At 50.1% G+C, this 13,185-nt stretch overlaps 2 protein-coding genes across 2 annotated transcripts in view; both read left to right on the top strand.

Annotated features, from left to right (window-relative positions):
- Positions 1–13,185, top strand: part of LOC311203116 (scavenger receptor cysteine-rich type 1 protein M130-like) — a gene marked incomplete at both ends in the record, with an annotated part of 343,740 nt that overhangs the window by 15,791 nt on the left and 314,764 nt on the right. The window lies entirely within an intron of this gene.
- On the top strand, positions 527–1,450 carry LOC311203030 (olfactory receptor 14A16-like; the record flags this gene model as incomplete). The annotated part of the gene is made up of 1 exon (XM_084277668.1): positions 527–1,450. The coding sequence occupies one exon, from the start codon at positions 527–529 to the stop codon at positions 1,448–1,450; it is 924 nt and encodes a 307-aa protein (XP_084133794.1).

Here is a 13,185-nt window from a genome sequence, read left to right as displayed (position 1 = left end):
GAGTGGTCTGCAGAGCAGAGCTGAGCACAGGGCAGGTTGAATGAGATCTGTGAGCACAGAGCAGGAGGTGACATGGGCAGAGAGAAGCAGCTCCAGCAACAGCTCCAGGCAGCAGAGACATTGCCAGGGAGGGAGAAGTAGCTGCTGCAAGAAATGCCATGGAAGTGGGGATTTGGTACCTCTCTGATATCCCCCGTAGTGTCAACACTGATGTTCTACAGGGAACCCCAGGGTGTGATCACAGAGAATAAAGCACAGGGCAGCTGAGACCAGGTCTGATGGACAGAGAAGCTCCACCAATCTGCACTCAGGGGAAGGTTTCACTGGCACTGCCGCAGCAATGACAGGGAGTTCTGACAGAAGAGACATTCTTCATGTACAGTCAGGAGAAAACCAAAGCTCCAAAGCTCTGCTCTGCCCTCGGTAGTAACTATGTGAATTGGAAGAGGTTTCCGCCACAGAAGAGTTCCCTAACTTGTCATTTCCTTTTCCTCCTTGGACAGGTCTCTACAGTTGACAGCAGGAGATGTCCAACAGCAGCTCCATCAGCCAGTTCCTCCTCCTGCCCTTTGCAGACACACGGGAGCTGCAGCTCCTGCACTTCTGCCTCTTCCTGGGCATCTACCTGGCTGCTCTCCTGGGCAATGGCCTCATCATCATCACCATAGCCTGTGACCACCACCTCCACACCCCCATGTACTTCTTCCTCCTCAACCTCTCTCTTACTGACCTTGGCTGCATCTCCACCACAATCCCCAAATCCCTGGCCAATTCCTTGTGGGACACCAGGGCCATTTCCTACACAGGATGTGTGGCTCAATTCTTTTTCTTTTTATTTTTGATTGTCACAGAATTTTGTCTTCTGACTGTCATGGCCTATGACCGCTACGTTGCCATCTGCCACCCCCTGCACTACGGGACCCTCCTGGGCAGCAGAGCTTGTGTCCACATGGCAGCAGCTGCCTGGGCCAGTGGGTTTCTCCATGCTGTGCTGCACACGGCCTGTACATTTTCCCTTCCCCTCTGCCATGGCAATGCTGTTGACCAGTTCTTCTGTGAAATCCCCCAGATCCTCAAGCTCTCCTGCTCAGATGCCTACCTCAGGGAAATTGGAGTCGTTGTGGTTAGTCTCTCTTTGGATATTGGGTGTTTTGTGTTCATCGTGGTGTCCTATGTGCAGATCTTCAGGGCTGTGCTGAGGATCCCCTCGCAGCAGGGACGACACAAAGCCTTTTCCACCTGCCTCCCTCACCTGGCCGTGGTCTCCCTTTTTATCATCACTGGTGTGTTTGCTTACCTGAAGCCCCCCTCCATCTCCTCCCTAGTTCTGGACCTGGTAGTGTCGTTTCTTTACTCAGTGGTTCCACCAGCACTGAACCCCCTCATCTACAGCATGAGGAACCAGGAGCTCAAGGATGCCATGTGGAAACTGAGGACAGCATATATCTAAGCTCAAACAAACTGCTCATCTTCTTCTACATCCCGGTGGCAATGGAACTCACGTTATGACCAGTCTATGTTTAGTAGTGTTTTAATTTTAGGCCTTTTTTCTTGTAGCTGTAGTAACATTGTCCCTGTTCAGATCATTCCTGATACTGTATTCTCTTGTCTTCTGTGACCCAGACACAGCATCATGATGAGCTGTGCTCTCTTTGCACCATGACTGCCTGCAAATGGCATCAAATTTTCATTCTTTCCTTTTGTTATTTTCTTACATCTACAAAAATAAATTACAAATCATCTGCTGAATCACTGAACTACTTGTCTGGAATGGCAATGCTTTCCCACCGTGACAGAATGGGAATTTCTAGGATTCATACCCATGGAAGCAGAAGAAATACTCACCTTTCCCTGTACCGGCATTACCACCAGCCTGACTCTTTCATCTCCATCATCTTTCAGGTATTTCCTCATGTGGCCATGCCTAAGACCATCTTTTCAGGAGAATGGATGGATGTATCCTCACTGGATTCCATCTCTGCTTGCTCTTTGGTCATTCAGATGCCACTCACCTCTCTAACTTCTTCTTTCAGCTTCAGAGAGCTGGAAACTGTCCCATCTTTCAGATGTCTAATCAACTGCTCTGTCAGATAATCAGTGTGTTGCTAAGTGACCTTTCTATGTACCTGACTAAATCTGTTCTGGGAGAGAATCTCCTCTGAAAGCTGACCCCCTTCACACGCTGCTTGGCCGTAGCAGCAATCTAGGAGAGAGATTTCATGGTTATTAAACTGCGTCATGTTGAACTGCTGTTTGTTGTCAGAGAAATCTGTCTGTGCCTGTGAGCACAGATGATGTGAGGAAAGGTGTTGCAAAATGCAGGAGGCCAGCGAGGGAACTCCCTTAATCCATTGGTGCTGGGTGTGTGCAGGAGGCACTCAGGCTGTATAGGAGGGGGATTTTAGATGGAAGGTGGGTTTGAAGGGGATCTGGTGAGGGGCTGGGGCACCACCAGGGCTGGCTAGGGCTATTAGGGGGACTGTGGAAGGGGAGCACCCATGGGTGCTGGCAGGGACCATGGAAGGGGTGTAGGGTGTTTCTGGGGTATTTGGGGACATTTGGAGGTGAAAAAGGGAAGTTGGGGGCAATGAGGGGCCACCAAGTGTTCTAGGAAGGTTATGCGTGGTCTGGGGTAGGGCTTAAGGGGTGGAGGAGCATTCGTAGGTGCTTGGAGGGCACGTGGGGATATTTTAGGGGCATGCTGGGGGTGAATATCATCAAATACCAGAGTTTGTCAAGGTCTGTTTGAAGGGCAGCTCCATCTTTTTAATGGTCCATTTGTGCTTGGAGATGGCTCTCCAACTCGTGGTGCCTCCAACAAAATGACAGTAATAGGTGCTAAAGAACCTGGCACTCTAGACTGGACATTCAGCATGTTTGAAGGTGGATGAAGTTAGAGGCTGAAAATGACATCAGGCACTGTTAGGAGCATTTTTATGGCTAGGAAAGCCTTGAGCTCCAAGCTTACTGGTGCTCCTAGTGAAGTACCTGGGGTGGCTTCAGGCCAGGAGTGTCTTTTATCCCTCAAAGCTTTTGTTAAGGATCTATTGCTGTTCATTTAGCAGTATGAAAGTGTATGCTGGTAGAGCCCAGAAGTGACATCAGGCAATGTTAGGATCATTCCATAACTAAGGAAAGCCTTGAGCCCCAATATTACTGGACCTGCTAGTGGGATACCTGGGCAGGTTTCAGAACATTAAAATCTTTCACTTCTCAGACCTTTTGTCTGGGAGCTATAGCTGGATGTTCAGCACTTTTGAAGGTGGATGCTGGCAAAGCCAGAAAAAGATGTCAGGTAATTTTTGGACCATTCCATTGTCTATGAAAGCCCTGAGCCCAAAAGTTACTGGGGCTTCTAGTGGGCTACCTGGGGAGTTTTCAGGCAAAGAAGGTCATTAGGCCCTTGCACATTATATTGGGGGCTACTGCTGTACATTTATCATGTTCGAAGGTGGACGCTGGTAGAGCCACAAAATAATGTCAGGCAATGTTAGGACCATTCCCTTTGTTGGGAAAGGCCTGATCCCAAGGTTACTGAGGCTGCTTTCAGTATTCCTGGGGAGGCTTCAGGCCAGGAATGTCTTGTCACACCGCTTGCTTGGCTTTTCGTTGGGAGCCATTGCTGGAGGATTATCAGGTTTGAAGATTGAGGCTGATAGAGCCCAAAAATGCTGTCAGGCACTGCTTGGACCATTCCTTTAACTAGGAAAGCCCTGAGACCCAAGGTTGCTGGGGCTGCTTGAAAGCTGCCTGGGGAGTTTTCATGCCAGGAAACATTTTCAGCTCTTGCTCCTTCTGTTTGGGAGCTATTGCTGGATGTTTAGCATTTTCAAAGATGGACAGTGGTAGACCCCAAAAATGATGTCAGGCACTATTAGCACCGTTGCCTTGGCAAGGAACTCCCTGATCTCAAAATTACTGGTGCTGCTAGTGCGTCACCTGGGGAGTTTACAGACCAGGAACATCTTTCCACCCTCCCTCTTTTTGCTTGGGATCTGTTACTGGACTTTTAGCAGTTTTGAAGTTGGAAGCTGGTAGAGCCGGAAACTGTTTTCAGGCAGTTAGGACATTTGCCTTTGCATTGAAAGCCCTGATCCACAAGGCTACTGCGGCTGCCAGTGGGCTACCTCAGCAGGTTTCAGACCTGGAAGATGTTTCAGCCCTTCAAAGTTTTTTGAGGATCTATGGCTGGACATTTAGCATTTTGCAAGGTGAATGCTGGTAGCCGGAAAATGACGTCATGCAATGTAAGGACCATTCCTGTGCCTAGGAAATGCCCTGAGCTTCAAGGTGGTTATTTGGCTACCAAGGGAGATTTCAGGCCAGGAACTTCTTTCTGTCCTCACACCTTTTGTTTGGGAGTTACTACTGTGCCTTTAGCAACTTCACAGGTGGATGCTGGTAGAGCCTGAAAATGACATCAGGAACTGTTAGGATCATTTTCTAGCTAGGAAAGCTCAGACCCCAAAGGTTACTGAGGCTGCTGGTAATCTATGTAGGAAGGTTTAAAAACAGTATTGTCTTTCCTCTCTTGCACCTGTTTTTGGGGAGCTATTGATGGGTGTTTTTGCTGTTTCAAAGGTGGATGCTGGTGGAGCCGCAAAATGACATCAGGCAATTTTAGGACAGTTACCTTGGGTTCGAAAGCCTTGAACCCCAAGCTTACTGGGGCTTCTAAGGGGCTGCCTCTGGATTTTTCAGTCAAGGAACATCTTGTAATCCTCACATCTCCCATTTGGGAGCTATTGCTGGAGGTTTAGCAGTTTGACACTGGTAGAGCTGGAAAATGACATCAGGTGATGTTACACCCATTCCCTATGCCAGGCATGCCCTGAGCCTCACAGTTACTGAGGCTGCTAGTTGGCTGCCTGGGGAGGTTTCAGGCCAGGAACACGACTCCACCCTCGTACCCTTTGTTTGGGAGCTAATGATGGATGGTTAGCATTTTTGAAGGTGGACGCTGGTAGAACCACAAAATGATGTCAGGCACTGATAGGACTGTTCTCTTGGCTACGAAAACCCTGAGCTTCAACATTACTGGCTTGGCTAGTGGCCTTCCATGGAAGGTTGCAGGCAAGGAACCTTATTCAGCCCTCTTAACTTTTGTTTGCAACCTACAGTAAAGGTGGGTGATTCTCCCTGTCCTTTGGTACTAGTTTTATAAATATGTTAGTGACAAAAGGAGAACCAGGGAGGATCTCCCACCTTTACTTTTGAAGGTGGATGCCGGTAAAGCCGGAAAAAGATGTCAGGCAATTTTTGGACCATTCCATTGTCCAGGAAAGCCCAGTGACCCAAAGCTGATGAACTTAACACTGATTTTTGCCTCAGTCTTTAGTAGTGACAACAGTTGACTCCTAACAACCAGACCCCTGAGTGGAAAGGTGGGGACAGGAAGCAGAAAGAAGCCCCCATAATCCCAGGGGAATTGGTAAGTGACCTGCTCAGCTGCTTTGATCTGATTCTGAGGGTACTGAGGGAGATAGTGGAAGTTCTTGACAAGCCACTTTCCCTTGGCTGACAGGGGTGATTCCACCTGGCTGGAAGTTGCCACATGTGACACCCATCTAGAAGAAGTGCCAGGAGGAGGACCTAGGGAACTACAGGCCTGTCAGCCTGACCTCAGTGCTGGGGAAGGTGATGGAACAAATCATCTTCAGACACATAATGCAACACATGCAGTGCACTGGTGTGATCAGGCACAGTCAGCATGGGTTTAGGAAAGGCAGAGCATGCTTGATCAACCTGATCCCCTTCTATGACAAGGTAACCTGCTCAGTGGATGAGGGGAAGGCTGTGGATGTGGTGTACCTGGACTTCAGTGAGCCCAGCCCAGCTCACAGCAGATGAGCAGGCAAATACGTCACATACTCCATCCCCCATAGTCTCCTGTGAGGTGTCCCTGGAACTTCAAGGAAACTACTTGGAAAGACATTAAGTCTTTACTGCCTTTCCCTCCCTTGGCTGAGGAGAAATCCTTCAATCCAGCAGACTCGTTTCTCCTGATCAAACCAGAGCTGGGCAGGAGAATCAACTTTCCTTGTCTCCCCATGAGAGAGGACCCCCATGTAGTGACAGGAGGGGGACTCTTTCTCCCTCTGAGAGTCACTCCAGACCCCTTATCTTTGCATCCCTGGGGCTGGAAAGAGAAGCAGCTGTGACCTATGGCTGCCACAAACCCATAGGAGCTGGGATTCCTCTTGCCTCAGTTCTGGTGGCACAAATAGCCACCTTCTGCCTGGGAGCTGCTGATCCCACATGAGTCCTTCCCACATGGCTTCAGATCATCACCAACTGCTCCAGGGTGGGTCACTTGAATGGGGTGCCATCCTTCAGCAACAGACTGCTCCAGCCTGGGTCCTCCACAGTCCTGCCAGCAAACCTGCCCCAGCACAGGCTTCCTATGAGGTCACAGCCTCCTTCAGGAGTCAGCACTTACCTGAGCATGGTGACATCTACAGGCTGCTTATAGAATCGCTGTTCCACATCATCCAGCATGGGCTGAGGGGGAACAGCCTCATTCACCATGGTCTTTTGCATGGCCTGCAAGGGTATCTCTGCTGTGGGGCTGGGAGGACCTTCTCCCCCTCCATCAGTGATCCTATTGTCTGCAAAGTTCCTTATAGATTCTCACTTCTTTCTCTGACAGCCAAAAGCAATAGATAATTTTTAATTTCTTATTAAATATAGTGTCACAGCAAAAATATTTCACTCCCCCTCTGCCAGGGCAATGCTGCTGACCAGTTCTGTGAAATCCCCCAGATCCTCAAGCTCTATTGCTGATGGGCCACGCTCAGGGAAATTGTGGCCAGAGCTTGTTTGGCTTTTGGGGGTTTTGTGTTCATTGTGGTGTCCTATGTGCAGATCTTCTGGGCTGTGCTGAGGATCCCCTTGGAGTAGGGATGGCACAAAGCCTTTTCCACCTGCCTTCCTTACATGTGAGTAGACTCCTTTGTCAGCACTGACATGTTTGCCTACCTGAAGCCCTTCTCAATCTCCTCCCTATTTACAGATTCACAGATTCACAAAATTCTTGGAGTTGGAAGGAACATCCAGAGATCATCAAGTCCAAGCTCCCCTTCAAAAGCAGGGTCCTTGGACTGGTCGGACAGGTCGGCATCCAGGTGGGTCTTGAATAACCCCAGAGAATGAGAATCTACAACCCTCTCTGACTGTCCCAAGGTTCTGTCACTTTTACTTTGAAAATTTCTTCTGCATTTTGGTGTGGAACATCCTTTGCTCCAACTTGGAGCCGTTGGCCCCACTCCAGTCTCCACAGACCTCTTAACCTGGTAGAGGTATTTCTTTACATGGTGGTTCCACCAGCTGTGAACCCGCTCATCTACAGCATGAGGAACCAGGAGCTCAAGGATGCCATGTGGAAACTAATAACTGTGAAATCACTGCAACTCAAGAGCTGCCTAAAGACAGAATGAGTCAGATAGCTGCCAGAAAGGCAAGGGTTTAACTCCCTGAAACTCAGCAGCTGGATGGTTGGGAGGTGTCTGAATGGTCCAAGGGGAAGGGAAATCTAGAGAACAATCACAAGTGCTGGTGTGCAGATCCACTGCTAAGTGGTGATTTTCAGCCATGGTCATAGAATGTGTTCCGGTTGCCTGGAGTTGACATCCAGAACTAGCTGTTTCATCACCTTTCCAGGGACAGAGATGAGACTGACCGGCCTGTACTTACTTGGATCCTCTTTCTTGCCCTCCTTGAAGACCAAACTGACATTGGCTATCCTCCAGTCTTCAGGTGTCTCTCCTGTTCTCCAAGACCTGTCAAAGATGATAGAGAGCAGCTCAGCAATCACCTCAAGTTCTACAGACTCCAGGAGTCTCCTGGGTCTCTTGCAGCTCGCTGTGTGGTATTCCCAGCAGATATTCGGATGGTTCAAGTCCCCCATCAGGATGAGTGCCTGCGACCGCGATGCCTCCTGCAGCTGAAGGAGGAAAGCCTCATCAGTAGTCTCTCTTTGATCAGCTGGCCTGTAATAGACCCCTATCACCAGCTGTTCTTTAATAGTCCTATTCCTAATTCTGACCCACAGACTCTCAACATGTTCCCGACCACTTCTCAGAGGGAGCTCCTCACAGTCTATCCACTTTGTAACATAGAGGGAAACTCCCCCACTCTTCCTGCCTAGCCTATCATAGAATTGTAGGGGTTGGAAGGGACCATGAGAGATCGTCTGGTCCAACCCCCCTGCCAAGGCAGCTCCCCAGCTCATATTGCAAAGGTCAGCATCCAGACAGGTCTGGAATATCTCCAGAGAAGGAGACTCCACACCCCGCCTGGGCAGCCTGTCCCAGGGCTCTGTCACCCTCGCCAGGAAGAAGTTCTTCCACATGTTGGTACGGAACTCCCTGAGCTCCAACTTGCAGCCATTGCCCCATTCACAGACACTGAAAAGGGGCTGGCCATTTCCCCCTGCATCCCATACTTAAGATATCTCTAAACATTAATAAGATCCCCCCTTAGTCTTCTTTTGTCCAGGCTGAACAGCCCCAGCTCACCCAGCCTTTCCTCATAGGGGAGATGCTCCAGGCCCTTACTCATCTTTGTAGCCTCCTCCGGACTCTCTCCAGGACATCCCTGTCTTTTTTATCCCAGGAAGCCCAGAACTGGACACAATACTCCAAGTGGGGCCTGACCAGGGCAGAGTAGGGGGGGAGGATCCCCTCCTTTGAACTGCTGGCCACGTTCCTCCTGATGCACCTGGAGGTAGTTAAGGCCTGGTGGTCAGAAGATGTCGGGCTGTATGGAAAAGTAGGACCTCCTCCTCAGGTAACCAATAGTAGTTATCTGATGATGCAAGCAGACAGAAGCGACATCGTAAATCTAGGCTATATAACGCTGTGCCACTCACTAATAAACGCCATTTGCCGTCCACCACATTGGTGTCTGTGTGCTGATGGCCCAAGCGGCCTGGGGGTGGTTGCCGTGCCGTTCCTGAACCAGGTCGTCACACCTTGAAAGGCAAAAATTGGTGCCGAAACCCAGGAGACTCGCCTGCATTCAGGGAACGGTGGCTGGAGAGGCAGGACCAGCCCGGTGGGGAGGACGCTCCCGGACCAACAAGGAGCATGGAAGCCCTTGTGAAGGTCCTATTACAATTACATAAGCAATGGGGTATTGGTTGTAAGCCTAAAGATTTTACTCTTGCAGTTGCGAGGCTTTTACATATTGGGGTTACTGAGCAGCCGGTGGATATTCTCCACCCTGCAGTGTGGGATAAGTGCACTAAAGCTCTGGCCGAGGAGATGTTGTCTTCAGGTACAGGGAAAAACCTTAAGTCATGGGGAAAATTTGTACGGGCTTTGCAAAAGGCCTTACAAGAGCAAGAAACCTGGAGAGCGGCAAGGGAATGTATTCATTTGATGGTACCAATTTATGATGCATTCTTAACTTTTGCTTCATATGTTCTTGTGATCCTCACAAATATTCATCTTGTAAATGTTCATGTAAAGTATCATTGTTTTGTTTTCCTCCAGCCCCTGAACTACAAGGGACAGTAATATGATGTGATTTGGATTTTTGCAATTGGACAAATTCAAATTGTTTATTAATCTCTATCTAATGTTGAGTTCTTATTGACTATTGCAAATGCAATTTGAAAATTGTTAATTGTTTGAATGTTTTGCTTGTAGCTCTTGAGCTATTGTGCACACACTTTTCCTTCCTCCTTACTTTATCTCTATCCTCTATCCATCACGGAGTACCATCTGTAAGATGGCAATGTTGAGCCACGGGGTAGTGTGGCATACCGTGTCCCTCAATGAATGCCTGTACTAGTGGATTTATGTCTCAACATTGCTGAAATATTGCATTAAGACGCTTGTAAAGGGTTAAGGAAGGCTTGCTAACAGGATGGCTTGAAGTGCCATAGCAGTGACCTCCCATAAACAATGCCTCGCTTGAACAGCTCTGCCTCACTGATAAAGAAGAAACATCAATTGGGACGCAAGTTTGAGTCTAACACCGTGTTTGAAGTAAAATACACACTCAAAGACTATGTGCTCTGTGGAAATAAAATTACTGCTTTGACAAGTTCCAGTACCCCCCTCCTCCTTATCTGTTCGATGAATTCTTTGCTTGTCTCTGATTGGTCAGACCCGTACTATTCACTATATTTATTGATGAGCTGGATGAGGGAATAGAGTGTCCAGTCAGCAACTTTGCTGAGAACAGAAAAGGGGGAGGGGTGGCTGACACCCCAGACAGCTGTACTGCCATTCAGGAAGACTTAGACAAACTGGAGAGCTGGACAGGGAGAAGTTTAATGAGGTTTTATAAGGGCAAGTGTAGGGTCTTGCATCTGGGGAAGAACGACCCCAGGTAGCACTAGAGGTTGGGGACTGACCAGTTGGAAAGCAGCGTAGGGGAGAGGGATCTGGGGTTCCTGGTGGACAGCAGGCTGACCATGAGCCAGCAGTGTGCCCTCATGGCTAAGAGGGTCCAGGGCATTCTGGGGTGTATTTGAAGGAGTGTGGTTCGTAGGTCAAGAGATGTCCTTCTCCCGCTCTCCTCTACCCTGCTGAGACCGCACCTGGAATGTTGTGTCCAGTTCTGGGCCCCTCAGTTCAAGAAGGACAGAGAACTCCTTAAAAGAGTCCAGTGCAGGGCCACCAAGATGATTCCTTAAGAGGACAGACTGAGGGAGCTGGACTTCTTGAGCTTGGAGAAGAAGAGCCTGAGCAGTGACCATATTAATGTTTTTTAATATGGAAAGGGTGAGAGTCGGGAGGATGGTGCCAGGCCCTTCTCAGTGATGACCAGTAATAGGACGAGGGGCAAAGGGTGCAAGGTGGAGCATAGGAAGTTCCATGTGAATATAAGGAGAAACTTTTTCCCTGTGAGGGTGATGGAGCACTGGAACAGACTGCCCAGAGAGGTTTTGGAGTCTCCTTCTCTACAGACATTCACGCCCTGCCCGGATGCGTTGCTGTGTGATATAGTCTAGGTGATCCTGCTCTGATAAGGGGGGTTGGACTAGATGGTCTTTCAAGGTCTCTTCCAAAGACTAATGTTCTGTGATTCTGTGACCTTGGGTCTCCCCATGTCTATCCCTGATCACCTCTTGCCCCTCAGGTGTCACCAGGCTTTGGCATCAGAACTCCTCCTTCCTGGCCTCCCCCCTATTAATTCCCATGGAAGCTGAGACCAGCAGCTCCCAGGCAGCAGGTGCCTCTGCTGTGCCCACTGGAATTGGAGCAGGAGGACTGCCAGCATCAGTGGTGTGTGGCAGCCATAGGCAAGAGCTGGGTCCCGTTCCAGCCCCAGGGCTGCAAAGCAAGGATGAGGTGCAACGAATAACTTGCAATAGTCCTCACCCTCCACAGGGGGAAAGAGTCCCCTCCCAGTCCCTGCCTGGGGGTCCTGTCTGATGCGGAGACAAGAAAAGGTGATTCTCCTGCCCAGATCTGGTTGATCAGGAGAAAGGACACTGCTGGACAGAAGGATTTCTCCCCAGCTGAGGAAGGGAACTTCACTGAGGACTTTACTGTCTTTCCAAGTAGGTTCCCTGGAGCTCCAAGCAGGTTCCCTGGAGCTCCAAGCACAACTCAAAGAAGTCCAGAGGGGATGGAGTATGTGATGCCTTCACCTGCTCCTCTGCTGTGAGCTGGGCTGGGCTCCTGGGACACTGGGAGTTTATGAAACATTGCAGTGCTGCAGAGAGACAGCTCTGCCCAGGATTAGCTCCTCTGCCAAGCACACAGGGCTGGGGACACTGCCTGTAGGCACCAAGGGGAGACCTGTGAGGCTGAGAGAGCTGATGGATGCTGAGAGCTCACTGGAGGAGAAATCTCCACAGCACTCTGCCTGGTATGTCTGTGGGTGCAGGGCAATGCAGGTTCTGTTCCTGGAGGGATCTCCTAAAGCTGGGACATGGGGCAGTGTGTGGGCTCTGTCAGGAGGACAGGTTCTCTATAGGACCAGGAAGTGCTGCCTGGAAGGGATGCCCTTCTGCCCCATCAGAGGGACATGTCAGGACAGCTGTCTTCTCCTGGGCATGGCTGCAGAGGTGTGAAGCAGCATGTGCACGCAGGGGTGCCCAGGGCTGTCCTTGTGAGCAGGGTCCCGGCACCACAGGGGCTGTGTGCTGGGGCAGGGACTCTGCTGCTGCCAGGGTCAGATCTCAGTCTGCCCGGTGAGCTTTCCACAGGGATGGAAACAGCAGCTGTGTTGAGGCAGTAACCCAGGGAAGGGCAGCATATGACCCTTCTGCTTTAAAGATAATGCTGCCTGGGTCAGCTTTGCTCCCAGCTCCAGCTGGTCCTTGGGAAATTCCAGAGGGACTTTGAAGAATAACATCAAGGAAGCATTTTCCTGCAAAGCAAAGTCTTTGCTTTGATTTTTCCTCTCCTGTGGGCTTTTTCCACTTATATATATATAAATGAAAACTTGATTCTCATGATGACACTGGAGGATCTCCTGAGTCCTGAGTTTCCTCAGGACAATGCCCTGATGCCAGGAGGGGTCTGCAAAGCAGAGCTGAGCAGAGGGCAGGTTGGATGAGATCTGTGAGCAGAGCGGGAGGTGACATGGGCAAAGAGAAGCAGCTTCAGGTACAGCTGCAGGCAGCAAAGACCTCCCTCAGGGAGGGAGAAGGAGCTGCTCCCAGAAATGCCCTGGTAGTGGGGATTTGGCTTCCTCCCTGACATCCCCTGCAGTGAAGTCTCTTTCCCACAGAAACCCACTGGTTTCTGCCATCCAGAATAGACCCTGACCACAACGTACAATTGTTTCACACTGAGTCTTCTACTTTGCAGCCATGAGCAGAAACCCCCCTGAGGGCCTGTCTGTCTGACCCTGTTATTCCAGCCTTGGCTGGAGCATTTCTTGCTGTTTACTCTCCTGTCTTTGCATCCTTTGTCCCACCCTAACCTGGGGCTCTGGGCATGTCCATTTGTGGGGCTGGCACTGAACTGACATTCACTTCTGTACCCCCCATCTTTAGGACTGAGGACTTCTAGGGGCTCCTGCTGGGCTGCAGGCTGCCTCCCACAATGGCACCGCTCTCCCAGGGACTCTCGAGCCACAGTGAGGAGCCCCATGCAGAAGACATCTCAGCGCTGAGGCCGTGGCAATGCCACTCATCACCCGTGTGTGGGCAGCTGCACTGAGCCCTGTGTGTCCCTGGCTGGGAGTGGGAGCTGAGATCCTCCTTGGGTAGAATGAGAA

Source organism: Gallinula chloropus, assembly GCF_964237585.1.
Source record: "Gallinula chloropus genome assembly, chromosome: 35".
In the NCBI taxonomy this organism is placed as follows: domain Eukaryota; kingdom Metazoa; phylum Chordata; class Aves; order Gruiformes; family Rallidae; genus Gallinula; species Gallinula chloropus.
Note: the sequence above shows the minus strand (reverse complement) of the source record. Positions and strands in the feature narration are given on the sequence as shown.